This window comes from Oncorhynchus nerka, linkage group LG7, assembly GCF_034236695.1.
Source record: "Oncorhynchus nerka isolate Pitt River linkage group LG7, Oner_Uvic_2.0, whole genome shotgun sequence".
Lineage (NCBI taxonomy): Eukaryota > Metazoa > Chordata > Actinopteri > Salmoniformes > Salmonidae > Oncorhynchus > Oncorhynchus nerka.
Window position 1 is genome coordinate 41,604,664 of NC_088402.1, and position 26,882 is coordinate 41,631,545.

Here is a 26,882-nt window from a genome sequence, read left to right on the forward strand (position 1 = left end):
AATTGAAGCCCTACATGCAGAATTCTGTCGGAAAATCCTACAAGTCCAGAGAAATACACCAACTAATGCATGTAGGGCAGAATTGGGCCGTTTTCCAGTAATAATGAAAATAAAGAAAAGATCATTAAAATTTTGGCTACATCTAAATTCAAGTCCAAATTCGAGTCTGCAATTTAAAGCACTTCAAACCCCAGAGCTGAGCCCAGAAACGAGCCCTCTCAGTCAGCTTGTGTTGGACCTCACCAACCAAGCTGACACCAGCACTGCTTCAAAAGAAAGAATTCCAATAAGCAAAATCATGAACCAATCAAAGGAATCATATTTACAATACTGGAAAAACGAAACAAAATCCCAAAGCCGACTAAATTGCTATCTGACCCTAAACAGAGATTATGAATGGGCTGATTATCTCTACTCTGTCAGAGATACGAAGCAGAGACAGATCCTTACCATGTACAGGCTGAGTGATCACCGATTGGCAATAGAAACCGGCAGACATAAAAAGACATGGCTACCCAAAGAGGAGCGTGTATGTGGTCACTGCATGACAGGGGAGGTAGAGACAGAGATGCACTTTCTCCTACTGTGATAAATATTCCTCACAAAGAGATTCATTATTCACAGAAATGACTACATATATTCCAAATTTTTACAAATTGAACCCAGGGGAAAAACTAAGAATACTCATGGGCGAAGGAGCAATGGCTCCTCTTGCAGCCAAATATGTATTTTCCTGCCATAGCCTGAGGGACACGGAATAATAACATCTGCATAGTAAGCAGTAACTTACTTATTATTACTATTATTGTTATTACTATAATTATTAATGTTTATCATTACAAATATGGGTGGTAATGGTAGTGATAACAGTTTAGTGATGGTAGTAGTAGTCGTAGTAATGATGATTGTAGTTGTAGTACTGATATAAAGAAGAAGATGACCGTTATTTAGTTATAAGTTAGTTATAGTTTCATTTTCCATAATTTTATTTTATATTTATTACATTTCTACTATTGACTGTTACCATTTTATTGTTATTATTTTTGTATTTAATTTTGTATTATTATTTAATACAATTTTATATTATTATTTGCTATCATTTATAATTTTGTTACAAGGTATATTGTATACATTGTTGCTTTGGCAATATTGACACAATGTTTTTCATGCCAATAAAGCAGCTTGAATTTGAATTTGAATTTGAATTTGAGAGAGAGAGACAGAGAAAGAGAGAGAGAGACAGAGAGAGAGACAGAGACAGAGAGAGACAGAGAAAGAGAGAGAGAGAGACAGAGAGACAGAGAAAGAGAGAGAGAGAGACAGAGAGAGAGAGAGAGAGAGAGAGAGAGAGAGAAAGAGAGAGAGAGACAGAAAGAGAGAGAGAGGGAGAGAGAGAGTGAGACAGAGACAGAGAGAGACAGAGAGACAGAGACAGAAAGAGAGAGAGACCGAGAGAGAGACCGAGAGAGAGACAGAGAGAGAGAGCGACAGAAAGAGAGAGACAGAGAGAGAGAGAGAGACCGAGACAGAGAGAGACAGAGAGAGAGAGAGAGACAGAGACAGAGACAGAGACAGAGAGAGAGACAGAGAGAGAGAGAGAGACCGAGACAGAGAGAGACAGAGACAGAGACAGAGACAGAGACAGAGACAGAGAGAGAGAGAGAGAGAGAGAGAGAGACAGAGACAGAGACAGAGAGAGAGAGAGAGAGAGACAGAGAGAGAGAGAGAGAGAGAGACAGAGAGAGAGTGAGAGAGAGAGAGACAGAGAGAGAGAGAGAGAGAGAGAGAGAGAGAGAGACAGAGAGAGAGACAGAGAGAGAGAGAGAGAGAGACACAGAGAGAGAGAGAGAGAGAGACAGAGAGACAGAGAAAGAGAGAGAGAGAGACAGAGAGAGAGAGAGAGAGAGAGAGAGAGAGAAAAGAGAGAGAGAGACAGAAAGAGAGAGAGAGGGAGAGAGAGAGTGAGACAGAGACAGAGAGAGACAGAGACAGAGAGACAGAGACAGAAAGAGAGAGAGGGGGAGAGAGAGACCGAGAGAGAGACAGAGAGAGAGAGCGACAGAAAGAGAGAGACAGAGAGAGAGAGAGAGACCGAGACAGAGAGAGACAGAGAGAGAGAGAGAGACAGAGACAGAGACAGAGACAGAGATAGAGACAGAGACAGAGACAGAGAGAGAGAGAGAGACCGAGACAGAGAGAGACAGAGACAGAGACAGAGACAGAGACAGAGACAGAGAGAGAGAGAGAGAGACAGAGAGACAGAGAGACAGAGAGACAGAGAGACAGAGAGAGACAGAGAGAGAGAAAGAGAGAGACAGAGACAGAGAGACAGAGAGAGAGACAGAGACAGAGACAGAGAGACAGAGACAGAGACAGAGAGAGACAGAGACAGAGACAGAGAGAGACAGAGAGAGAGAGAGAGAGAGAGAGAGAGAGAGAGAGAGAGAAAGTAGACCCAACCAAATCATGAGAAAACAAAAAGATAATTACTTAACACATTGGAAAGAATTAACAAAAAAACAGAGCAAACTAGAATGCTATTTGGCCCTACACAGAGAGTACACAGCGGCAGAATACCTGACCACTGTGACTGACCCAAAATTAAGGAAAGCTTTGACTATGTACAGACTCAGTGAGCATAGCCTTGCTATTGAGAAAGGCCGCCGTAGGCAGACATGGCTCTCAAGAGAAGACAGGCTATGTGCTCACTGCCCACAAAATGAGGTGGAAACTGAGCTGCACTTCCTAACCTCCTGCCCAATGTATGACCATATTAGAGAGACATATTTCCCTCAGATTACCCAGATCCACAAAGAATTCAAAAACAAATCCAATTTTGAAAAACTCCCATATCTACTGGGTGAAATTCCACAGTGTGCCATCACAGCAGCAAGATTTGTGACCTGTTGCCACGAGAAAAGGGCAACCAGTGAAGAACAAACACCATTGTAAATACAACCCATATTTATGCTTATTTATTTTATCTTCTGTCCTTTAACCATTTGTACATTGTTAAAACACTGTATATATATAATATGACATTTGTAATGTCTTTACTGTTTTGAAACTTCTGTATGTGTAATGTTTACTGTTAATTTTGGTTGTTTTTCACTTTATATATTCACTTTGTATGTTGTCTACCTCGCTTGCTTTGGCAATGTTAACACATGTTCCCCATGCCAATAAAGCCCTTGAATTGAATTGAAAGAGAGAGAAAGAGAGAGAGAAAACACCACAGTCTACACATGGCTTCCCGAGAATGTTCGTCTGTGACCTTGAAGGGAGTGCAGCAGTTTGCAGGCGAAGGATTTGTAGTTCATTGGCTGGGTGGGGACTAGTGGAAGCAGCTTTATACAGAGTGGATTAGCCTAAAATATGCACAGGCCATAAACTGGCAGTCTCTCCTTCTTAATGTATAAAGGCCCCAGGCAGGCAGCACTCAGAAGCACACAATGAGAAAGGCCCTAGTTCCACTCTCTGGACCAGGGAGATTTATGTCTAAATTAGTAGGGCTGGTTAGAGAGGGAGAGAGAGGGGGTGGGGGGGGGGGTGTATGACATGGGGAAAAGAACGGAGAGGGAAAGCGACAGAGAGAAGGAGAGAGGGGGAAAAGAAAGAAAGAAAACAGCACAGATAATGGGAGAGAAGGAAATTCATTTGATTTATTTCACCTTTATTTAACCAGGTAGGCTAGTTGAGAACAAGTTCTCATTTGCAACTGCGACCTGGCCAAGATAAAGCGTAGCAATTCGACACATACAACAACACAGTTACACATGGAATAAACAAAACATACAGTCAATAATGCAGTAGAACAAAAGAAAACAAAAAGTCTGTATACAGTGAGTGCAAATGAGGTAAGTTAAGGAAATAAATACGCCATGGTGGCGAAGTAATTACAATATAGCAATTAAACACTGGAATGGTAGACCGGCAGAAGATGAATGTGCAGGTAGAGATACTGGGGTGCAAAGGAGCAAAATAAATAACTAAATACCAGTATGGGGATGAGGTAGATAGATGGGCTAATTACAGATGGGCTAAGTACAGGTGCAGTGATCTGTAAACTGCTCTGACAGCTGGTGCTTAAAGCTAGTGAGGGAGATGTGCGTCTTCAGCTTCAGAGATTTGAAAGCGAAAAGGAGGTAGAAAACAGGAAGAGAAAGAGGAATAAGAAGACTTGCTGTAGTCGGAGGTGTGTGGTACAGAAGAGTGATGCGACGGGAGCGTTTGGGAGGAGTGCCGGCGGCCTCCGTCTTCAGTGCTCACGTTAGGTGAGAGGCTAAGGTGTTCAGGTGCTCCTCCTGAACACTGCCTGGAATTGACGACTCGGTCTTTAGCTCAAAACTCCGATCTAAGAATGCAAAAAAGGTGGCCCTGAGACCTGCAGGCCGAGGCCCTTCTTAACCCTTCGTGTGTGTGTGTTGTGTTAAGTGTTTGTGTGTGCACTTGCCAACCGCTTCCTTTGTTTGTATGTAGAACTATAATTGATATAGTTGATTGAGTGAATGTTCATAAGAATGAAGGAATAGGCCATTCTGTGACCCTTGGATTAAGCCTCAGCCACACTCTTGCACACACACACACACACACACACACACACACACACACACACACACACACTTTCACAAGCTTACGCTCACAGGCACACACCCTGCCAAAATGTACCTCCTCCTTTACCAAATCATGACTCCATTGGACGTGATAACTCTCCTGTGTGTGTGTGTGTGTGTGTGTGTGTGTGTGTGTGTGTGTGTGTTTGCCTGACGTCACTTAACCCCAACGGTGGATCCTCCAAAGTGCTGGCATTCCATTTCCAAATGTGCATTAATACAAACTCCATTCATAATGCATTGCATTTGCTTCCACTAATTAACAATTAGAGCACAACACACGCTCTCGTTACCTCTCTTCTCTGCATATGCAAATGAAACATTACATTTGTCTTTTTTTCTTTCTTCCCCCACAGCAGGTTGATGTTTGTGAAATATCAGCCGGCGAATTCAGACAAGTTGAACAAAACAAGAGTCATCAAATAAGTAGATGGAGAAAGAAGTAGCAGAGAATGTATGGCGTCTGGGTCGATGGTGGGGTTGGGTCTCTCCACAGTCGAGCTAATTCCATATCATAAGGGGGGGGGGGGGGGTTGCTGGGTGTGTTGTGTGTGTCTCCGTTGACAGGAACACTTTGCTGAGTGCTTTTCTAAAGCCTCTGGCTAATGGCTTTGTGAAGGGTGCTGATGAAAATGAGATGGCTTTCCGTGATGATGGGAGTCTTTTAGCTCGCGCCGAGAGGAGAGGGGCGCTGAGCCCGATGGTGTGTGTGTGTGTGTGTGTGTGTGTGTAATCAGTTCAGAGTCTGTGTATCATGTGTTTTTGGGCACTCCTTTGTTCTCATACCTTGGTGTGTTACTGATTTGAGGTTAAAGTACGAGAATCAGTGTGATGATGTGTGTGTGTGTGTGTGTGTGTTCCTCGGTGTGTGTGTGTGTGTGTGTGTGTGAACACAGCTTCCACTAACCTGGCACGCTAGTTGACACATTGACCTGTGTGTAGAACCTCTTGTTGGGCAGGAGCTCCGACACTCCGTTGAGGGCCTCGACCGTCAACGTGTAGTTGGAGTTGGCCATGAGGTTAACCACGGTCACCGTGCGCTCGGTCACCCCGCTCTGCTGGGGCATAAAGCCCACGCTGGCCCCGCACGGCTCACACTGCAGCCCCACGCACCGGCGGCAGCCCACGCTGTAGGTCAGGTCCCCCCTGCCGCCCGTGTCCATTGGCGCACCCCACTCCAGGATCAGGGTGGACTGCTTGAGGGTGTAGACTAAGTCTTTGGGAGGAGAGGGGGGGCCTGGGAGGGAGTAATACATAGATATATAAATGTCATTCGTAGTTAAATACACGTGATTCATGTTAAGTGCCTCTGTATGATGTATGAACGCGTTTGACGTACTTACTACCTACAGTGCTATAGTAGGTGTCAATTATTTGATTCCGCCTTTATTTAACCAGGATAGTCATTGAGAACACGCTCTCTTTTACAATAACGACCGGACCAAGATAACAGCGTTATACCGCGCAGCAAAGTAACAGTCAGAAGCAGACTGGGAACGATTCCGGTACATTTAGAAGGCTGTTTGACTGAATGACTACGGACTGATTAAGACCCGATTGCTCAGTAAATTAAAACTCAGCACGTTCACCATGAAAACCAGTGCCAACCAATTACCATAGGACACTTCACCCTGTCGTCCATTCTCAGAGTGTTCTCCACCACACTATGCTGGTTACATGTTGTGATTGTGCTGGCCAGGATTCATGTGTAATACTCTGATAGGATGGAGATGAGGACGGTGCACGGAGCCGTGGGGGGAAAACACAGAGGAAATAAGACTAGAACCAAAGCAAAGGAAACAGCTTGCCTGGTCGAGATGAAATACGAGTGTGTTGACGACAACAGAACAAAGGAGCCGTACGTGAGCGACTGCCGCTCGCAGACCATCTTTCGTCACTCGGGATTTCTAGAGACAGTCCCTGAACGACTAACCACCTCATCTTACGGTGGATTGAGAGGTAAAAAAAAAAACACAGAGAGGCCTTTCCGATCAGTGATGGTGACGTGGACAGCCGCGGGTGTACGCTGTACGCGGCCGCGTGTGTGAGAGTGCAGAGAGAAGGGACCGTCTATTCCTTGTGTCAACAGTCTTGGCTGGAACAAACGCCCCGGCTTACAAACGGCAAACGCGAGTCACCAGAGAAAAGGGTGGTTCGTGCTCGCGGAACGAGAACCCTCTCTTTACCAAATGTGAAACACGACGGGGGTGCATCTCAATAGTCCTGCGCTGCTTCCTCTCTTCGTCTCCTCGCTACATTTTGACAATGGTCAACCAGTCACGTAGACGGTCATGCACACATGGACATAGAATGTTCCCTTCCCAGGCCTAGCACTACGTAACTCAAATCATTTGTATGACGCAGTGCCGTAACTGTGCATGTTTAAACACATGAACATAACATAAAGGTATTAGTCCATTAAATGATATCAATAATGTAGTGGTGGTGTGTGTGTGTGTGTGTGTGTGTGTGTGTACTGTATCTCTGTGGTAATAAATAATGAATGTGTTTGTATAGAGAGGGGTGATTAACGTGCTGGGGTGACAGGGAGGGGCATTTAGAATACGCTCTTATCCAGAGAGACTTAGGACTACAGTCAGTGCATTTAACAAAAATAGGTAAGACAACCATATATCACAGTCGCATATTGCATTACTGAAATTATTATCAATACACCCTAAGCCAGAAAGGAATTTTCACACCTTTGTCAACCTCTAGTGTGGAACATGATAGTTCCTTAGTGATGTGGACACAGAGGAACTTGAAGCTCTCGACCTGCTCCACAACAGCCCTGTCGATGTGGATGGGGGCGTGCTCAGACCTCCATCTCCTGACCAGCGTCTTTGTCCTGCTGACGTTGGAGGGAGAGATTGTTGACCTGGCACCACACTGCCAGGTCTCTGACCTCCTCCCTGTAGGCTGTCTTGTCGTCGATCAGGGCTAGCACCATTGTGTCGTCTGCAAACGTAGGGATGGTGTTGGAGTCGTGCGCAGCCACGCAGTGAACAGGGAGTAGAAGAAGGGACTGAGCACGCACCCCTCAGGAAAGCAAAAGGGAATACCTAGTTAGTTGCACAACAATGCATTCAACCAAAATGTGTCTTCCGCATTTAACCCAACCCCTCTGGGGCCCCCGTGTTGAGAGTCATCAAGGCGGTTGTGTTGTTGCCTGCCTATACCACTTGGGGGGGGGGCGGTCCGTCAGGAAGTCCAGGATCCAGTTGCAGAGGGAGGTGTTTAATCCCAGGATCCTTAGCTTGCTGATGAGCTTTGTGGGCACTATGGTGTTGAAGGCTGAGCTGTAGTCAATGATCGGCATTCTCACATCAGTGTTCCTTTTGTCCAGGTGGGAAATGGCAGTGAGGAGTGCAATGGAGATTGCATCATCTGTGGATCTGTTGGGGCTGTATGCAAATTTGAGTGGGTCTAGGGTATCTGGGAAATGGTGTTGATGTGAGCCATGACCAGCCTTTCAAAGCACTTCATGTCTACAGATGTGAGTGCTACGGGTCGGTAGTCATTTAGGCAGGTTTCCTTAGTGTTCTCGGTCACAGGGACTATTCTAGTGTGCTTGAAACATGTAGGTTTTACAGACTGGGTCAGGTAGAGGTTGACAATGTCAGTGAAGACACTTGCCAGCTGGTCAGGGCATGCTCCGAATACACGTACTGGTAGTTTTTGCTTGTATGCAGGAATTGGGAGCATAGCGTTATGGTCAGATTTGCCAAATGGAGGGCGAGGGAGAGCATTGTATGAGTCTCTGTGTGTGGAGGAAAGGAATTCTAACTCAGGCGAGCAGAACCTAGAGAATTTCTGAATAGTAGAGGCTGCGCATCAGTTGTTATTAACCTTCCCCCGATGCAGCCGTTCTGTCCAGCCGATGTACAGAAAAACAAGCTAGATTTATATTTAACATGTCCTTGTTCAGCCACGAGGCGGAGAAACAGAGGATATTACAGTTCTTCAGATCACGTTGATAGGAGTCTCGAACGGCGCTCATCCAGTTTAGTCTCCAGTGATTGCACGTTCGCCAACAGAACGGAGGGGAGAGGCGATTCAGCCACTCTCCAACGTAGTCTCGTCAGGTATCCCCGCACGCCGGCCTCTATAGCGCCGTCTCCTCCTTCGAGTGTCGGGGATTTGGGCCTCATCCGCGATAATCAATATGTCTCTCGCCCCCAACTCATTGAAGTAGAAGTCCTCGTCCAAATCAACGTTAGTGATAGCTTTTGATGCCCAGAAGCTATTGTAGGTCTTAGGAAACAATGGCAGAAACATTATGTACCCCTAAAAAGTTACGATCAGCGCCCCCAAAAAATACACAAAATAACACAATTGGTCAGAAGCCCGTAAAAGGTCCACTATTCCTTCCGGCGCCATCCTGATAATGAGTGTGTGTGTGTCTCTCGGTGAGGTTTACGTAACATGGTAAAAGGGGCGTGGAGCCAGAAGCAGGGCACAGCTGTGGTGGGTGACGTGTTCATCAGCACGCAGAGTGCAGCAAACCTTCACTTATTCAACAACACACGTGCGCAACGCATGAGAACGCACATACGTGTACACACAGCTGGGCCTGTATATCCCTTATTTTCCCATACGCTCTCTCCCTCTCAACTCTTAAGTTCCACTCCTACTCTCCTTACATCTGTCTCTCCCTCTGTCCGTCTCCCTCCCAGCACACAATAGCTTGGTGGTATCAGGAGATGATCACAATTACTGAATCAATATTGTAATTAATGTGGTAATTACAGCGCTATAAATGTTATCACAGGCTGCCCCCTTGTAGATATAAAAGTACCGGGAATCAATATCATGATTAAACCTTCTAATTACAGCGCTATAAAAGCTAGAGCTGATCCGGGCGCCCGAGAATGAATACAGTCCCTTGCTGACCTCTGTGTTTTATTGTCTGGTATACTGTAGCACTATAGAGAACATTCTAGGTGGATTAAATCAGGTGGCGTGTGTGTATTTAACCATCGACACTACAGAGGCTTAGTTCTTCGAATCAATATGGCTGCTGCCCCCGGTGGGCCGGTGTGGAACTGGACTTGAACGTGCGTCTTCGTTGGAGGTTTTGGCATTTAGTGTGGTGGGGGGGTGAAGGATGGAGGTGTTGGCATTTAGTGTGGTGGGGGGATGTGTGTGTGTGGGAGGGGTGAAGGGTGGAGGTGTTGCGGTTACTAAAGTGAGGGAAGAGGCAGGTTTAGAAGAGGATTGATGGGTGAAGTATGAAGGGAATAGGGAAATAGTAGAGGGGTAGAGTTAATAAAAATGGGTGAAGGACAGCAGGATTGGGCTACCTGATGGATGGAGGGATGGGTTAAGAGGGAGAGGGAATACTGAAGTGAGGAGGTTCGGAGGTGGGGGGGGGGGCTGAAGGGAAAGGTTGGATAGAGGGAGAGACTGAAAAGAGGAGTGACAGGGTGATATGGCTAGAGACGAGGCGATGTGCTAGAGGGATATAATCAGCCGAGGAGTTACGTAGGGGCAGGTGCGCGTGTCTTACGGGTGCAGGGGGCCGAGGGGTTGTCCAGAGGGGTCCTGAAGTGGTCCTCCTCACACACACACACCACCGAGCCTTCCTCCTCCGCCACACTGTTGGCCGGGCACGCAAAACACTCCTGCTGTCTGGAAGACATCTTGTACGAGCCAGGGGGACACGCTGAGAACACAGAGAAACAAATATGCATTAAAAACACATTACACGTTATTATTATTTCAGTTAGTGTATGTTTTAAAACGGCTGTAAAATACTGATAATGGTTTAGCGACATGGGGTAAGTACATTCAAGATAATTATGAGACAGAGAGAGAGAGACAGAGAGAGAGACAGAGAGAGAGAGATAGAGACAGAGAGAGACATTGTACATTGTTAAAACACTGTATATATATAATATGACATTTGTAATGTCTTTATTGTTTTGAAACTTCTGTATGTGTAATGTTTACTGTTAATTTTTATTGTTTATTTCACTTTATATATTCATTTTATATATTATCTACCTCATTTGCTTTGGCAATGTTAACACATGTTTCCCATGCCAATAAAGCCCTTGAATTGAATTGAATTGAGACAAAGACAGAGAGAGAGAGAGAGAGAGAGAGAGAGAGAGAGAGAGAGGGACTGATTTAGAAGAAAAGTCCGTCTAACTAACACATGACGTGGAGCCTCTAAGCCTAACATATGGTCAATAGAACTGGACCAGTTAGTCAGTACAGAACCAACACATGCTGTCCAATCGCTCTTCAGGCACCGAGCTGCTTCACTACTTGACCCTCGTCCTCTCCTTCTGCAACTCATTCTGTCATCCTGGTAAACTCCTTATTACACAACTCTGTTCCCTCTGGGGCTGAGGGTACAGAGAGGAAGAGAGAGTGACTACACACACACACACACACACACTTTTCCACTTTCTCTCACTGGGGTTCATTTTCCGCTTGCCGTGCCAGTGCTCCGGGTGGTAATGTGTGTGAAATCAGTTGAGCGCTGCTCCCCTCTCTGTCACGGGGGTCCCCAACAGCATTCCTACATTAAAACCTCAAGCAAGCCCTCTCTTCCCATTACAATCACCATCATCATCACCGCTGTTCCCTCTCCTACTGCACTGGGGTTATATAATCCATGCGTGTGGCTGTGAAGACAACCGGCCCCAGCCTCAACGACGTTCCCGTGTCTGGGTGGAGGGTAACGCCAATAATGATGGGGTGAATGGTGAAGAGATGGTGGGTTTGGGTGTAACACACACACACACACACACACACACACACACACACTGATTAGCCCCTTCAAACTCCCTGAGCGGAGACTGATGTGAAATAGTGAGTGAGTGTGTATGGCGTGGCTGTGTCTGTGTCTGTGAGAACCTTGTAATAGTCTGTCTAATGTCGGCCATTACACCGACACAGAACAGCTTGCTTTGTAGGGAACCACTCTTTGGCTACAGTGTTGCAGAGTGTGAAGAAAAAGCTAGCTTCTGAAATGGCTGGATGCAGATGCTTTCTTTTTGGCGGTGGTGCCCGTTTTATCAGTATACAGTCGTGGCCAAAAGGTTTGAGAATGACACACATTCATTTCCACAAAGTTTGCTGCTTCAGTGTCTTTAGATACTTTTGTCAGATGTTACTATGGAATACTGAAGTATAATTACAAGCATTTCATAAGTGTCAAAGGGTCAATATTTGCAGTGTTGACCCTTCTTTTTCAGGACCTCTGCAATCCACCCTGACATGCTGTCAATTAACTTCTGGGCCACATCCTGACTGACGGCAGCCCATTGTTGCATAATCAATGCTTGGAGTTTGTCAGAATTTCTGGGGTTTTGTTTGTCCACCCTCCTCTTGAGGATTGACCACAAGTTCTCAATGGGATTAAGGTCTGGGGAGTTTCCTGGCCATGGACCCAAAATATCGATGTTTTGTTCCCCGAGCCACTTAGTTATCACTTTTGCCTTATGGCAAGGTGCTCCATAATGCTGGAAAAGGCATTGTTCATCACCAAACTGTTCCTGGATGGTTGGGTGAAGTTGCTCTCGGAGGATGTGTTGGTACCATTCTTTATTCATGGCTGTGTTCTTAGGCAAAATTGTGAGTGATCCCACTCCCTTGGCTGAGAAGCAACCCCACACATGAATGGTCTCAGGATGCTTTACTGTTGGCATGACACAGGACTGATGGTAGCACTCACCTTGTCTTCTCCGGACAAGCTTTTTTCCAGATTCCCCAAACAATCGGAAAGGGGATTCATCAGAGAAAATGACTTTACCCCAGTCCTTAGCAGTCCAATCCCTGTACCTTTTGCAGAATATCAGTCTGTCCCTGATGTTGTTCCTGGAGAGAAGTGGCTTCTTTGCTGCCCTTCTTTAACACCAGGCCATCCTCCAAAAGTATTTGTCTCAAGCTCTGTACTGGTGGTGCCCCGATCCCGAAGCTGAATCAACTTTAGAAGATGGTCCTGGCGCTTGCTGGACTTTCTTGGGCGCCCTGAAGCTTTCTTCACGACAATTGAACCGCTCTCCTTGAAGTTCTTGATGATCCGATAAATGGTTGATTTAGGTGCAATCTTACTGGCAGCAATATCCTTGCCTGTGAAGCCCTTTTTGTGCAAAGCAATGATGATGGCACGTGTTTCCTTGCAGGTAACCATGAGGAAGAACAATGATTCCAAGCACCACCCTCCTTTTGAAGCTTCCAGTCTGTTATTCGAACTCAATCAGCATGACAGAGTGATCTCCAGCCTTGTCCTTGTCAACACTCACGCCTGTGTTAACGAGAGAATCACTGACATGATGTCAGCTGGTCCTTTTGTGGCAGGGCTGAAATGCAGTGGAAATGTTTTTTGGGGGATTCAGTTAATTTGCATGGCAAAGAGGGACTTTGCAATTAATTACAAATCATCTGATCACTCCTCATAACATTCTAGAGTATATGCTAATTGCCATCATACAAACTGAGGCAGCAGACTTTGTGAAAATTAATATTTGTGTCATTCTCAAAACTTTTGGCCACGACTGTACCTACCGTATGTGGTATCTAAATAACAAACGTGACCGTCTTCGCTGGTACCGGGCTCTAAACCAAGGCCCAAATCAAAGCTGGCTGGACTGCGCTCTCTCAGACAGACCCAAAAAGGGACGGGGTGGTTGGACAGAAACCACGTTGGCAATCTGGGAGTGTGTTCACTGTGTGGCTGCATTGCCCTCCACATTTAGATGAGTGCCATGGCGTTTCAGATGAATAGCAGACGAGTGAAAGAGGAAGAGAGAACGAGAGAGAGTGCAGACAGCTTGGCCAGGACAGCTGCCCAACTGATCAATTTGTGCGAGAGGCTTGATTAAATGGGACGTGTAAAGTCTACCCCCCCCCCCAACACACGGATTCATAACGATGGGTCGTGCCAAGTTCCTCTAGGAGAGATTTTAAAAAAGATTTAAAAAATATTAAAAGACTAAGAAAAGGGAAAATCAAAGGAAAGAGGGGGAGTGAGGGGAAAAGGGGCCAAGTATATGGTACCCAGCTCAAGCATATAGTACCCAGATCAAGCATATAGTACCCAGCTCAAGCATATAGTACCCAGATCAAGCATATAGTACCCAGCTCAAGCATATAGTACCCAGATCAAGCATATAGTACCCACCTCAAGCATATAGTGCCCAGCTCAAGCATATAGTACCCAGCTCAAGCATATAGTACCCAGATCAAGCATATAGTACCCAGCTCAAGCATATAGTACCCAGCTCAAGCATATAGTACCCAGATCAAGCATATAGTACCCAGCTCAAGCATATAGTACCCAGCTCAAGCATATAGTACCCAGATCAAGCATATAGTACCCAGATCAAGCATATAGTACCCAGATCAAGCATATAGTACCCAGCTCAAGCATATAGTACCCAGATCAAGCATATAGTACCCAGCTCAAGCATATAGTACCCAGCTCAAGCATATAGTACCCAGCTCAAGCATATAGTACCCAACTCAAGCATATAGTACCCAGCTCAAGCATATAGTACCCAGATCAAGCATATAGTACCCAGCTCAAGCATATAGTACCCAGCTCAAGCATATAGTACCCAGCTCTAGCATATTGTACCCAGCTCAAGCATATAGTACCCAGCTCAAGCATATAGTACCCAGCTCAAGCATATAGTACCCAGCTCAAGCATATAGTACCCAGCTCAAGCAGAGAGAGAAAGAGCGCGCGAGAGAGAGAAAGAGCGAGAGAAAGAGCGAGAGACAGAGAGAGAGAGAGAGAGAGAGAGAGAGAGAGAGAGAGAGAGAGTCAGTGCGCTATGATCAAGGGAGACAGGTCATGTAATATACATCCTCAAGCAATGTAACGCTGAGCTCTGCCAACTGCCTGATGGCTACCTATACCACGTGTAATACTGTACGGTGAAGAGAAAGACGCTAAGCAGCATCTACAACGCCAATAGTGGAGGCAAACAGGATGTTACGGAGGAGGCAGTCACACAGAGGGAGCGCTAGACAGGTCAAACACACACCCACACGCCACTGTATGCCCGTTGTTGTCAATACTCTCGTACTGGTTACCATTTTCCAAGCCGTTAGCTAGGTCAAAGTTTACATTTGTCAAGCTAGGCCTATATATACACATGACTGTTTTCTACTGCAATGTCGAATCTGAAAGCTGGACAGAACGTGGCCACCCATTCTCACAACGCAAAACCAAAACTAAATAGCATTATTTGACTGCCGACAAAAAGGCAGGTGAATAGCTTTACAATGAGTCTCTCTCTCTCTGTGAATATTATTAAGGCTAAAAGAGGTTTGCTTTGCACACACACAACAGCTAAGAACACACACACCGACACCGAAAGCTAAACACACACTCGCACCCAGGGAACACACACCACAACCCCCCCCCCTCTCCCTCTGTCTCACATCCAAATGTCAGGGTTAGTCTTGCAGGCGGAGGGAGGGGTGGATGGAAGGGGGGGGGTGCTGGAATCAATAATTTATGGTCCCATATTCAGATCACTGGCTCTCTGCTGTTAATGCTAATGGATGAAAGACGGGCTAACCTACATTATAAAAACCCCATTCCAGAGGGAGGAAGAGGGCCGTTTTACAGGTCCTGAGGAGGAATGACTGATCACAGTAACACCTATTGCTAATGGAGGGGACATGCTAGATGTAGCACAACGATGATCGCAGCGATGCATAACCCAACCTAATGTAGTCTAGTACGGTCCGCTTGTATCCAAAGCCACTGACAGTCATGCGTGCTTACATTTGACATCAAATCCCATTGTATTGGTCACATACACATGGTTAGCAGATGTTATTGCGAGTGTAGCGAAATGCTTATGCTTCTAGATCCGACAGTGCAGCAGATTCTAACAGGTAATATCTAACAATTCCACAACAAAACCTAATACACACTATCTAGTAAAGGAATTGTTGGAGGAAATTATAGTTGAAATGATTAATTATGTATACATTTAAATTAGAACCATTTATTTTAATACTATTATGTTGTGGTATGAAATGTATTGGTTTTTAGTTAAACTAGGACTGAAAATGTAGTCAAAATGAACGAATTGTCTGTACCTTGCGGGTTTAAGGAAGAGGGATGGTATATCTTTTCAGACAGATTAGAATGTTCTTTGATGTTCCATTAGTGGAGAAGAGTATATCTTTTAGACAGATTGGAATGTTTGTTTTATGAGGGGAGTAGAAGACAATCTCCAGACCTGAAGACACTGTGGATCGGAGAAAGTGTGAGAACTGATGACGTCATTTTGATCTTCTCTTTAAGATGTAATGTTCTTTGTATTTTGGGTCAGTACTCTCTTGAATTAAACGCTGTTACCTGACTTTTAAGACCGGGGCTCTGTCTCTTCTTATAAATATATAGGGTCTTACAATCCCTTCGAATGCATTGACAGAGTAATGAATTCTGATTGGGAAATAATACAGAGGAATTTAGAATTCCTTTAACAGGAATGGAATGAGAATATATAAGTATAATATGTAAGTATGAGCAGTGACAGAGCGGCTAAGATGCAATAGATAGTAAAGGATAGATAATGAAGGATTTTATTTGTAATTTATTTTTATTTCACCTTAAAGTAGTAGTAATTTGACACATACAACAACACAGAGTTACACATGGAATAAACAAAACATAGTCAATACAGTAGAACAAAATAAAACAAAAAGTCTATATACAGTGAGTGCAAATGAGGTAAGTTAAGGAAATAAATAGGCCATGGTGGCGAAGTAATTACAATATAGCAATTAAACACTGGAATGGTAGATCGGCAGAAGATGAATGTGCAGGTAGAGATACTGGGGAGCAAAGGAGCAAAATAAATAAATACCAGTATGGGGATGAGGTAGGTAGATGGGCTGTTGACAGATAGGCTAAGTACAGGTGCAGTGATCTGTAAACTGCTCTGACAGCTGGTGCTTAAAGCTAGTGAGGGAGATGTGAGTCTCCAGCTTCAGAAATTTTTGCAATTCGTTCCAGTCATGGGCAGCAGAGAACTGGAAGGAAAGACGACCAAAGGAGGAATTGGCTTTGGGGGTGACCAGTGAGATATACCTTCTGGAGCGCGTGCTACGAGTGGGTGCTATGGTGACCAGTGAGCTGAGATAAGGCGGGGCTTTACCTAGCAGAGACATGTAGATAACCTGTAGCCAGTGGGTTTGGCGACGAGTATGAAGCGAGGGCCAACCAACGAGAGCGTACAGGTCGCAATGGTGGGTAGGGAATGGGGCTTTGGTGACAAAACGGAAGGCACTGTGATAGACTGCATCCAGTTTGTTGAGTAGAGTGTTGGAGGCTATTTTATAGATGACATCACCGAAGTCGAGGATCGGTAGGATGGTCAGTTTTACGAGGGTATGTTTGGCAGTATGAGTGAAGGATGCTTTGTTGCGATATAGGAAGCCGATTCTAAATTTAATTTTGGATTGGAGATGCTTATTGTGAGTCTGGAAGGAGAGTTTACAGTCTAACCAGACACCCAGGTATTTGTAGTTGTCTACGTATTCTAAGTCAGAGCTGTCCAGAGTAGTGATGCTGGACGGGCGAGCAGGTGCGGGCAGCGATCGATTGAAAAGCATGCATTTAGTTTTACTTGCATTTAAGAGCAGTTAGAGGCCACGGAAGGAGAGTTGTATGTCATTGAAGCTCGTCTGGAGGTTTGTTAACACAGTGTCCAAGGAGGGGCCAGAAGTATACATAATGGTGTTGTCTGCGTAGAGGTGGATCAGAGAATCACCAGCAGCAAGAGCAACATCATTGATGTATACAGAAAAGAGAGTCGGGCCGAGAATTGAACACTGTGGCACACCCATAGAGACTGTCAGAGGTCCAGACAACAGGCCCTCCGATTTGACACACTGAACTCTATCAGAGAAGTAGTTGGTAAACCAGGCGAGGCAGTCATTTGAGAAACCAAGGCTGTCGAGTCTACCAATAAGAATGTTGTAATTGACAGAGTCGAAAGCCTTGGCCAGGTCGATGAATACGGCTGCACAGTAATGTCTCTTATCGATGGCGGTTATGATGTCGTTTAGAACCTTGAGCGTGGCTGAGGTGCACCCATGACCAGCTCTGAAACCAGATTGCATAGCGGAGAAGGTATGGGGCGATTCGAAATGGTCAGTAATCTGTTTGTTAACTTGGCTTTCGAAGACCTTAGAAAGACAGGGTAGGATAGATATAGGTCTGTAGCAGTTTGGGTCTAGAGTGTCACCCCCTTTGAAGAGGGGGATGACCGCGGAAGCTTTCCAATCTTTGGGAATCTCAGATGATACGAAAGAGAGGTTGAACAGGCTAGTAATAGGGGTTGCAACAATTTCAGCAGATAATGTTAGAAAGAGAGTGTCCAGATTGTCTAGCCCGGCTGATTTGTAGGGGTCCAGATTTTGCAGCTTTTCAGAACATCGGCTATCTGGATTTGGGTAAAGGAGAAATGGTGGGGGCTTTGGCGGGTTGCTGTGGAGGGTGCCGGGCAGTTGACCGGGGTAGGGGTAGCCATGTGGAAAGCATGGCCAGCCGTAGAGAAATGCTTATTGAAATTCTCAATTATAGTGGATTTATCGGTGGTGACAATGTTTCCTAGCCTCAGAGCAGTGGGCAGCTGGGAGGAGGTGCTCTTATTCTCCATGGACTTTACAGTGACCCAGAACTTTTTTGAGTTAGTACTACAGGATGCAAATTTCTGTTTGAAAAAGCTTGCCTTAGCTTTTCTAACTGCCTGTGTATATTTGTTCCTAACTTCCCTGAAAAGTTGCATATCACGGGGGCTATTCGATGCTAATGCAGAACGCCACAGGATGTTTTTGTGCTGGTCAAGGGCAGACAGGTCTGGCGTGAACCAAGGACTATATCTATTCCTAATTCTACATTTTTTGAGAGGGGCATGCTTATTTAAGATGGTGAGGAAGGCACTTTTAAAGAATAGCCAGGCATCATCTACTGACGGGATGAGGTCAATGTCATTCCAGGATACCCCGGCCAGGTCGATTAGAAAGGCCTGCTCGCAGAAGTGTTTCAGGGAGCGTTTGATAGTGATGAGGGGTGGTCGTTTGGTTGCAGACTCATTACGGATGCAGGCAATGAGGCAGTGATCGCTGAGATCTTGATTGAAAACAGCAGAGGTGTATTTGGAGGGCGAATTAGTTAGGATGACATCTATGAGGGTGCCGTGTTTACTGATTTGGGGTTGTACCTGGTAGGTTCATTGATAATTTGTGTGAGATTGAGGGCATCAAGCTTAGTTTGTAGGATGGCCGGGGTGTTAAGCATGTCCCAGTTTAGGTCACCTAGTAGCACGAGCTCAGAAGATAGATGGGGAGCAATCAGTTCACATATAGTATCGAGGGCACAGCTGGGGGCAGAGGGAGGTCTATAGCAAGCGGCAACAGTGAGAGACTTGTTTCTGGAAAGGTGAATTTTTAGAAGTAGAAGCTCAAATTGTTTGGGTACAGACTTAGAAAGTAATACAGAACTCTGCAGGCTATCTTTGCAGTAGATTGCAACACCGCCCCCTTTGGCAGTTCTACGTTATAGTTAGCAATGGAGATTTCAGGGTTTTTGGTGGTTTTCCTAAGCCAGGATTCAGACACGGCTAAGACATCTGGGTTGGCAGAGTGTGCTAAAGCAGTGAGTAAAACAAACTTAGGGAGTAGGCTTCTAATGTTAACATGCATGAAACCAAGGCTTTTACATTTACAGAAGTCAACAAATGAGAGCACCTGGGGGGTGGGAGTGGAGCTAGGCACTGCAGGACCTGGATTAACCTCCACATCACCAGAGGAACAGAGGAGAAGTAGGATAAGGGTACGGCTAAAGACTATACGAACTGGCCGTCTAGCACGTTCAGAACAGAGAGTAAAAGGAGCAGGTTTCTGGGCACGATAGCATAGATTCAAGGCATAGTGTACAGACAAAGGTAAGGTAGGATGTGAGTACATTGGAGGTAAGCCTAGGCATTGAGTAATGAAGAGAGAGATATTATGAAGAGAGGATACATTATATACATATGAGATGAGTATTGCGAGATATGTAAACATCCTTAAAGTGGCATTATTAAAGTGACTAGCATTCCATTTATTAAAGTGGCCAATGATATCAAGTCTGTAGGTAGGCAGCCGCCTCTCTTTGCTAGTGGTGACTGTTTAACAATCTGATGGCCTTGAGATAGAAGCTGTTTTCCAATCTCTCGGTCCCAGCTGTAATGCACCTGTACTGACCTCGCCTTCTGGGTGGAAGTGGGGTGAACAGGTTGTGGCTCGGGTGGTTATTGACCTTGATTATCTTTTTTGCCTTCCTGTGACATTGGATGGTCCCGGGAATCGAACCCGCTATCCTGGCGTTGCAAGCGCTACGGACTACCAACTGAGCTACAGGACCACTCCTTTTAAAAGGAACATGTGGGTTAATGCCAGTGTTTCCATAACTGTCCCTGTAACCGTGAAACAGAGAGACAAAACAAGCAAACGTCTCAACAGAGCAAGTAACTAAAGCCGCAGCGACGCAAACAACGGTTGCGTCCTCCACACAAACGGCACCTTACGTCACAATCAAAGACCAAGGCTGCTGCCGAGAGATGTGGAAAGACACGCGCACAGGCGTTGAAGGGAGACGCTGTTTACAAAGCTTTATTTTCTCCCTCCGCTCTCTCGTTTATACTCCCTCTACTCATACTTGCCTTGTCAACACCCCCCCCCCCCTCCTCTCTTCCTCCCGCTCTAACTCACATCCTGCCACCTCTCATCTCCTCCTTTACACTACTTTGAAGACACAAACTAGGTCAAGGAGAGATGCCTGCGTCGTGAAAAGAGGACCGATTTAGAATCAAATCTCTCTTTGACCGTATACCCCCCCCTCTGAGTGATACTGTGTAACGACAACGGCTCCCCCACACCACATTACCCTGCAAGAATTACCTTAATACCAGTAGGCAGCGTTTTAGCTGTTAGCCAAATTTAAAATGAAAGGCTTTTAGAATAAGCACACCTTAGTCTATATACTAAGGTATTTACGGTATGCCAATAGCTCAAGTCACGCATGAAGCAGAATTGTGGCTTTGGCAATGCCACATCCAAGGCTAGTGTAAACACTGAGAAAAGTTGCAAGTCTGATGTTGAAGCCACATTTGACTCCACTCCCTCCCTCCCTTTCTCACAACCCCGCTCAATGCCTCTCACACTTTCTCCCTCCCTCGTCTCCCTGGGCTTATCGGTGTGTGCTGGAACAATGGCAGAAGAGGGCTTCAATTACTGGATATTACGCCGCTCCTCTCATCCCCCTCTCCGTCCTAATCACACTAGACAATTACCGGGGAGTTCGGCCTAAAGAGTGAGTCCCTCGCTCTCCCGCTCTCTCTCTCCCAGCCCCTCTCTCAGCCCCAGCCGTCCCTGCTCAATGAATGGCTCTGTGTCACGCCTCTCTCTCTCTCTCTCTCTCTCTCTCTCTCTCTCTCTCTCTCTCTCTCTCTCTCTCTCTCTCTCTCTCTCTCTCTCTCTCTCTCTCTCTCTCTCTCTCTCGTTCAGTGTTCTATTCATCCATCGCTTGTCCTGTTCATTCCTTCTACTCCCCTCTCCCTCTGTCTAACTCGGTCCCTTCATTGGATTAGAGAACACCACGAGAGCCCCATGTTCGTGGGAACAGGCCTCTGGACTCACCTCTTAGCTAAACGACTGCCTTTCTTTCATACCGCGCTCCATTCATTCCCTCCCTCATCTTCCAATCCATCTCTCCGTCTCCCTTTCTGAAGCGTCTTTTCATTTGATAAGTGTTATCTACTGCTCTTATCTAACCATATTCCAGTGGTCCATGCAGTCTTTGGGCCGAGTCAAAGTGTGTGTGTGTGTGTGTGTCATTCAATCTTTCCCTCATTCACCTGCTCTGTCTTCTCTCCTTCTCAGTCCTTCCCTCTCCCTCCATCTTATCTAGCCTTGTGTCTGAGGAGGGATTGGCTATGACAACTCCCGGGTGTGTTTGTGTCCCTCTGAGGGATGACAGCCATTTCACCCGGGCCGCCCAGCCATTTGTTCACGTCCACAACCAGGTCAGATCACGGGCGAACGCACACACACCCTCGCTACCTACAGTGGGGCAAAAAAGTATTTAGTCAGCCACCAATTGTGCATGTTCTCCCACTTAGAAAGATGAGAGAGGCCTGTAATTTTCATCATAGGTACACTTCAACTATGACAGACAAAATGAGAAAAAAAATCCAGAAAATCACATTCTAGGATTTTTAATGAATTTATTTGCAAATTATGGTGGAAAATAAGTATTTGGTCAATAACAAAAGTTTATCTCAATACTTTGTTATATACCCTTTGTTGGCAATGACAGAGGTCAAACGTTTTCTGTAAGTCTTCACCAGGTTTTCACACACTGTTGCTGGTATTTTGGCCCATTCCTCCATGCAGATCTCCTCTAGAGCAGTGATGTTTTGGGGCTGTTGCTGGGCAACATGGACTTTCAACTCCCTCCAAAGATTTTCTATGGGGTTGAGATCTGGAGACTGGCTAGGCCACTCCGGGACCTTGAAATGCTTCTTACGAAGCCACTCCTTCGTTGCCCGGGCAGTGTGTTTGGGATCATTGTCATGCTGATAGACCCAGCCACGTTTCATCTTCAATGCCCTTGCTGATGGAAGGAGGTTTTCACTCAAAATCTCACGATACATGGGCCCATTCATTCTTTCCTTTACACGGATCAGTTGTCCTGGTCCCTTTGCAGAAAAACAGTCCCAAAGCATGATGTTTCCACCCCCATGCTTCACAGTAGGTATGGTGTTCTTTGGATGCAACTCAGCATTCTTTGTCCTCCAAACACGATGAGTTGAGTTTTTACCAAAAAGTTATATTTTGGTTTCATCTGACCATATGACATTCTCCCAATCTTCTTCTGGATCATCCAAATGCTCTCTAGCAAACTTCAGACGGGCCTGGACATGTACTGGCTTAAGCAGGGGGACACGTCTGGCACTGCAGGATTTGACCCCACGGGGTGAGATCTTGCGTGGAGCCCCAGATCGAGGGAGATTATCAGTGGTCTTGTATGTCTTCCATTTCCTAATAATTGCTCCCACAGTTGATTTCTTCAAACCAAGCTGCTTACCTATTGCAGATACAGTCTTCCCAGCCTGGTGCAGGTCTACAATTTTGTTTCTGGTGTCCTTCGACAGCTCTTTGGTCTCGGGCCATAGTGGAGTTTGGAGGGTGACTGTTTGAGGTTGTGGAGGAGCCTCTTAAAGGACAGAGGAGCCTCTTAAAGAAGTTACAGGTCTGTGAGAGCCAGAAATCTTGCTTGTTTGTAGGTGACCAAATACTTATTTTCCACCATAATTTGCAAGTAAATTCATTAAATGTGATTTTATGGATTTTTATTTCTCATTTTGTCTGTGATAGTTGAAGTGTACCTATGATGAAAATTACAGGCCTCTCTCAACTTCTTAAGTGGGAGAACTTGCACAGTTGGTGGCTGACTAACTGTACCTGCTTGCGCCGTTCATGCACATACACGGGAGTACAAACACACACGTCTCACTCGAGCCCCCCCAGCCACACACACAAACAATTCCACACCTTTGACACCATTCACCCCTGCGCAACATGCGAGAGAATGAACATGTATTATCAGCATGTGCAAACCCTCTGCCTAACCAGCCTCCCATTTTACTGCTGAAGTCTGGAAACTGGAGATAAGTGTCTGTCCATCTGTGTTCTAACGCACGTGTGTACTAGAGACGGGGTGACACCGCAGGAGGGCTGGGTCAGTATCACTGTCGTGTGTGTGTGTGTGTCCGCAGTCATCCGTGGTGTCCAAGGCTGAGTGATCTCATTCCACTGATGATCACCATCGTCGTCACGCTCCAGCACACATTCACACAGTTGTCACTCCTCACAGGAGACACAGAGGGCAAGATGGGCACAGCGTGCAGCACCAAACAACCCTGTAGCCCTGTGTGTGTGTGTGTGTGTGTGTGTGTGTGTGTGTGTGTGTGTGTGTGTGTGTGTGAGAATGCACCTGCCTGCCTGTATGTGTGTGTGTGTGTGTGTGTGGCTTTAGCTCCAGCCCGTCAAATATCTTGACTGAAAATACTATTTCTGCTAGCGATTGAGATTGAAGATGGGCCGGGCAAGGAGAAGGCACACTGATTCGTCTCACAGAGGAACACTGGGAACGCGTCGTGTTGCTTTAAGTGACGCCCCATTTCTCAACGTCGTCCACTGGGTCTTGTCGTTGCACATCATGTACTGAAGATGTAGCATGTGCAGCCTTGAGCAATACGAAGACAAAACACAGGGGAGTCGTAGGGGGGGGAATGTCTGCTCCGAGGAAGACCTGACAGAAAATACATGCGGAGGAAAGGAAATGATGAAAAAGTGAAAACCCCTCAGACCTCAGACCTCAGCCCTCAGCCATAATACGCTGTGACGGGCTTCCCCCCCCCCCCCGAATTCACGCTCTCAGAATATTCAATCATCTACGCAAATGACGTCGGTTCCATTCACGCTGGGGAATTATGGAAAAGGGGTGTGTGTTTGTTGAGTGCGGACACACTCGCCCCGTCTCGCTTTCTCGCGCACCAACCCCCGTTCGAACAGATACGCTTCCACGCGGCCGATTCACATTGAGCTCGAAGGAAGCGGATAAAACAAAAAAATCATTACTACATTTCATATCAAACGGGCCAGTTTCATTAAGCTGGTGACCCAGATATGGCCCAAAACACGGACAAAATGGATTCCATGACAATGATGAGAACGGGAGACGTCAGCTTCTGAACCTGATTGGACAGATTTCCAGGCCGGGGTAAATTGATTCGAAGAGGAAGAGGACGCGAATAGTGACACTTTCCCAAATTCTTACAGTAAAGGTCAAAAGCCTAATAGCACAGACAGGGCCCAGGCGAACACGTGGACCGAGGTCTTCTCCAGTCAGCATGATGCTACCTCTCCCCTGAGTGCACTAAAGCTGACCTCTGACCTACGTAGACCAGGGGCGCAAGTTGACCAGGGGCGCCCACGGTGGACCAGGGGCGCCCACGGTGGGCCCTGTTGTTCCCAAGGGAGGGACTAAAAACAATTCCCCCTTTTCAGATCCATGAAACAGTGTAATGGATGGATGGATAGATGAGGCTGTAGGAGGCCGGTCGTGAGCGGGGGGGGTGTAAGAGTGACCCTGTCTGTCTGATGAGGGACAGTCGCTCCATTAGAGAGACAGATGAGTTTAGAGCAGTCTGCATCCGTAGCCCCTCGCTGGGTTTAATGGCTTATTGTTGTATCACACTCCATCACGCGCACACAGTCGACTCACGCTGTGTGTAATGTGTCGTTAAGACTTCACCAACCGACTCCCCAACATACACTTTGCTCACCCCTGTCAGCATGGCAACACCCGATCATGAATGAGCCCTTGCTCGGTCCCTCCCTCCCTCCCTCCCTATTGCACTCAGCGGTGGTAATTCTTGTGGTTTGTCAGGCCCGCTGTTTGAATAAAAAAAGATGAGGCCCAAAACGTAATCAGGGGCTGCAATTAAGCTGTGAGGGTAAAACTACGCTGACCTTGTTGTGTAATTAACACAGTCTTCTTTCATTAATTTCCTCTCTCTTTTTTCCTTTTCTTCCTTAGCAGCCTGTCTGGGTTTTAATTAAGACACACAAGATGGCGTCAGGAGGAGTGCGCAGAAAAGTCAAATGATTAAGAAAAAGAGAACAACAAAAAGGGAGGGGAAAAGAGGAGACGAGAAAAAAGGATGTCAGGAAAAAGTTAGTGGAGAGAGGGAGTTGGAGGGAGGCAGAGGGGAGTTGGAGGGAGGCAGAGGGGAGTTGGAGGGAGGCAGAGGGGAGTTGGAGGGAGGCAGAGGGGAGTTGGAGGGAGTTGGAGGGAGGCAGAGGGGAGTTGGAGGGAGGCAGAGAGGCAGAGGGGAGTTGGAGGGAGGCAGAGGGGAGTTGGAGGGAGTTGGAAAGGAGATGACTAGGAGGAGGGATAAAACAGGGGAGGAGGGGGAGGCTCTCATTTCTTTCCTCTACATGACATAACACCATCTCTTATGCTCAAACAACCTTCTCTCTTTAAAAAAATGATTTCACACTACACTGAAAAAACTGTGTTTTATCAGCAAACTCTCATTCGGCAAATGGGAATAATATGTCTTGTCAGATCTGGTGTTCATTAGGGCTGGGAATTGCCAGGGACCTCACGATACTATATTATCATGATACTTAGGTGCCGATACGATATGCATTGCGATTTTCACAATTCTATATGTATTGCGATTCGATACTGTGATTTCATTGCGATTCAACTCTCCAAACATACACTACACCCCATCAAATTAGTGGATTCGGCCATTTCAGCCACACCCGTTGCTGACAGGTGTATAAAATCGAGCACACCACCATACAATCTCTATAGACAAACATTGGCAGTAGATTGGGCCTTACTGAAGATCTTAGTGATGTCAACGTGGCACCGTCATAGGATGCCACCATTCCAACAAGGCAGGTTGTCAAATTTCTGCCCTGCTAGAGCTGCCCCGATCAACTGTAAGTGCTGTTATTGTGAAGTGGAAACATCTAGGAGCAACAATGGCTCAGCCGCGAAGTGGTAGGCCACACAAGCTCACAGAACGGGACCGGCGAGTGGTGAAGCCCGTAAAAATAGTTTGTCCTCGGTTACAACACTCACTACTGAGTCCCAAACAGCCTCTGGAAGCAACGTCAGCACAATAACAGTTTGTCAGGAGCTTCATGAAATGGGTTTCCATGGCCGAGTAGCTGCACACAAGCCTAAGATCACCATGCGCAATACCAAGCGTTGGCTGGAGTAGTGTGAAGCTCACCGCCATTGGACTCTGGAGCAGTGGATACACATTCGCGCTTCACCATCTGGCAGTCCGACGGACAAATCTGGGTTTGGCGGATGCCAGGAGAACGCTACCTGCCTGAATGCATAGTGCCAACTGTAAAGTTTGGTGGAGGAGGAATAATGGTCATGGGCTGTTTTTCATTACTAGGCCCCTTAGTTCCAGTGAAGGGAAATCTTAATGCTACAGCTTAGAATGACATTCTAGATGATTCTGTGCTTCCATCTTTGTGGCAACAGTTTGGGGAAAGCCTTCTCCTGTTTCAGCATGACAATGCCCCCGTGCACAAAGCGAGGTCCATACAGAAATGGTGTGTCGAGATTGGTGTGGAAGAACGTGACTGGCCTGCACAGAGCCCTGACCTCAACCCCATCGAACACCTTTAGGATGAATTGGAACG

At 46.2% G+C, this 26,882-nt stretch overlaps 1 protein-coding gene across 1 annotated transcript in view; it reads right to left on the bottom strand.

Moving 5' to 3' along the window:
• Positions 1–26,882, bottom strand: part of LOC135572643 (ephrin type-A receptor 7-like) — a 163,931-nt gene that overhangs the window by 27,806 nt on the left and 109,243 nt on the right. Inside the window, exons 4-6 of the mRNA XM_065021066.1 lie at positions 10,123–10,278; positions 5,521–5,850; positions 4,270–4,354 (exon numbers count right to left, since the gene is read on the bottom strand). Coding sequence (XP_064877138.1) covers positions 4,270–4,354; positions 5,521–5,850; positions 10,123–10,278 — 571 coding nt within the window. The remainder of the gene's footprint in view (positions 1–4,269; positions 4,355–5,520; positions 5,851–10,122; positions 10,279–26,882) is intronic.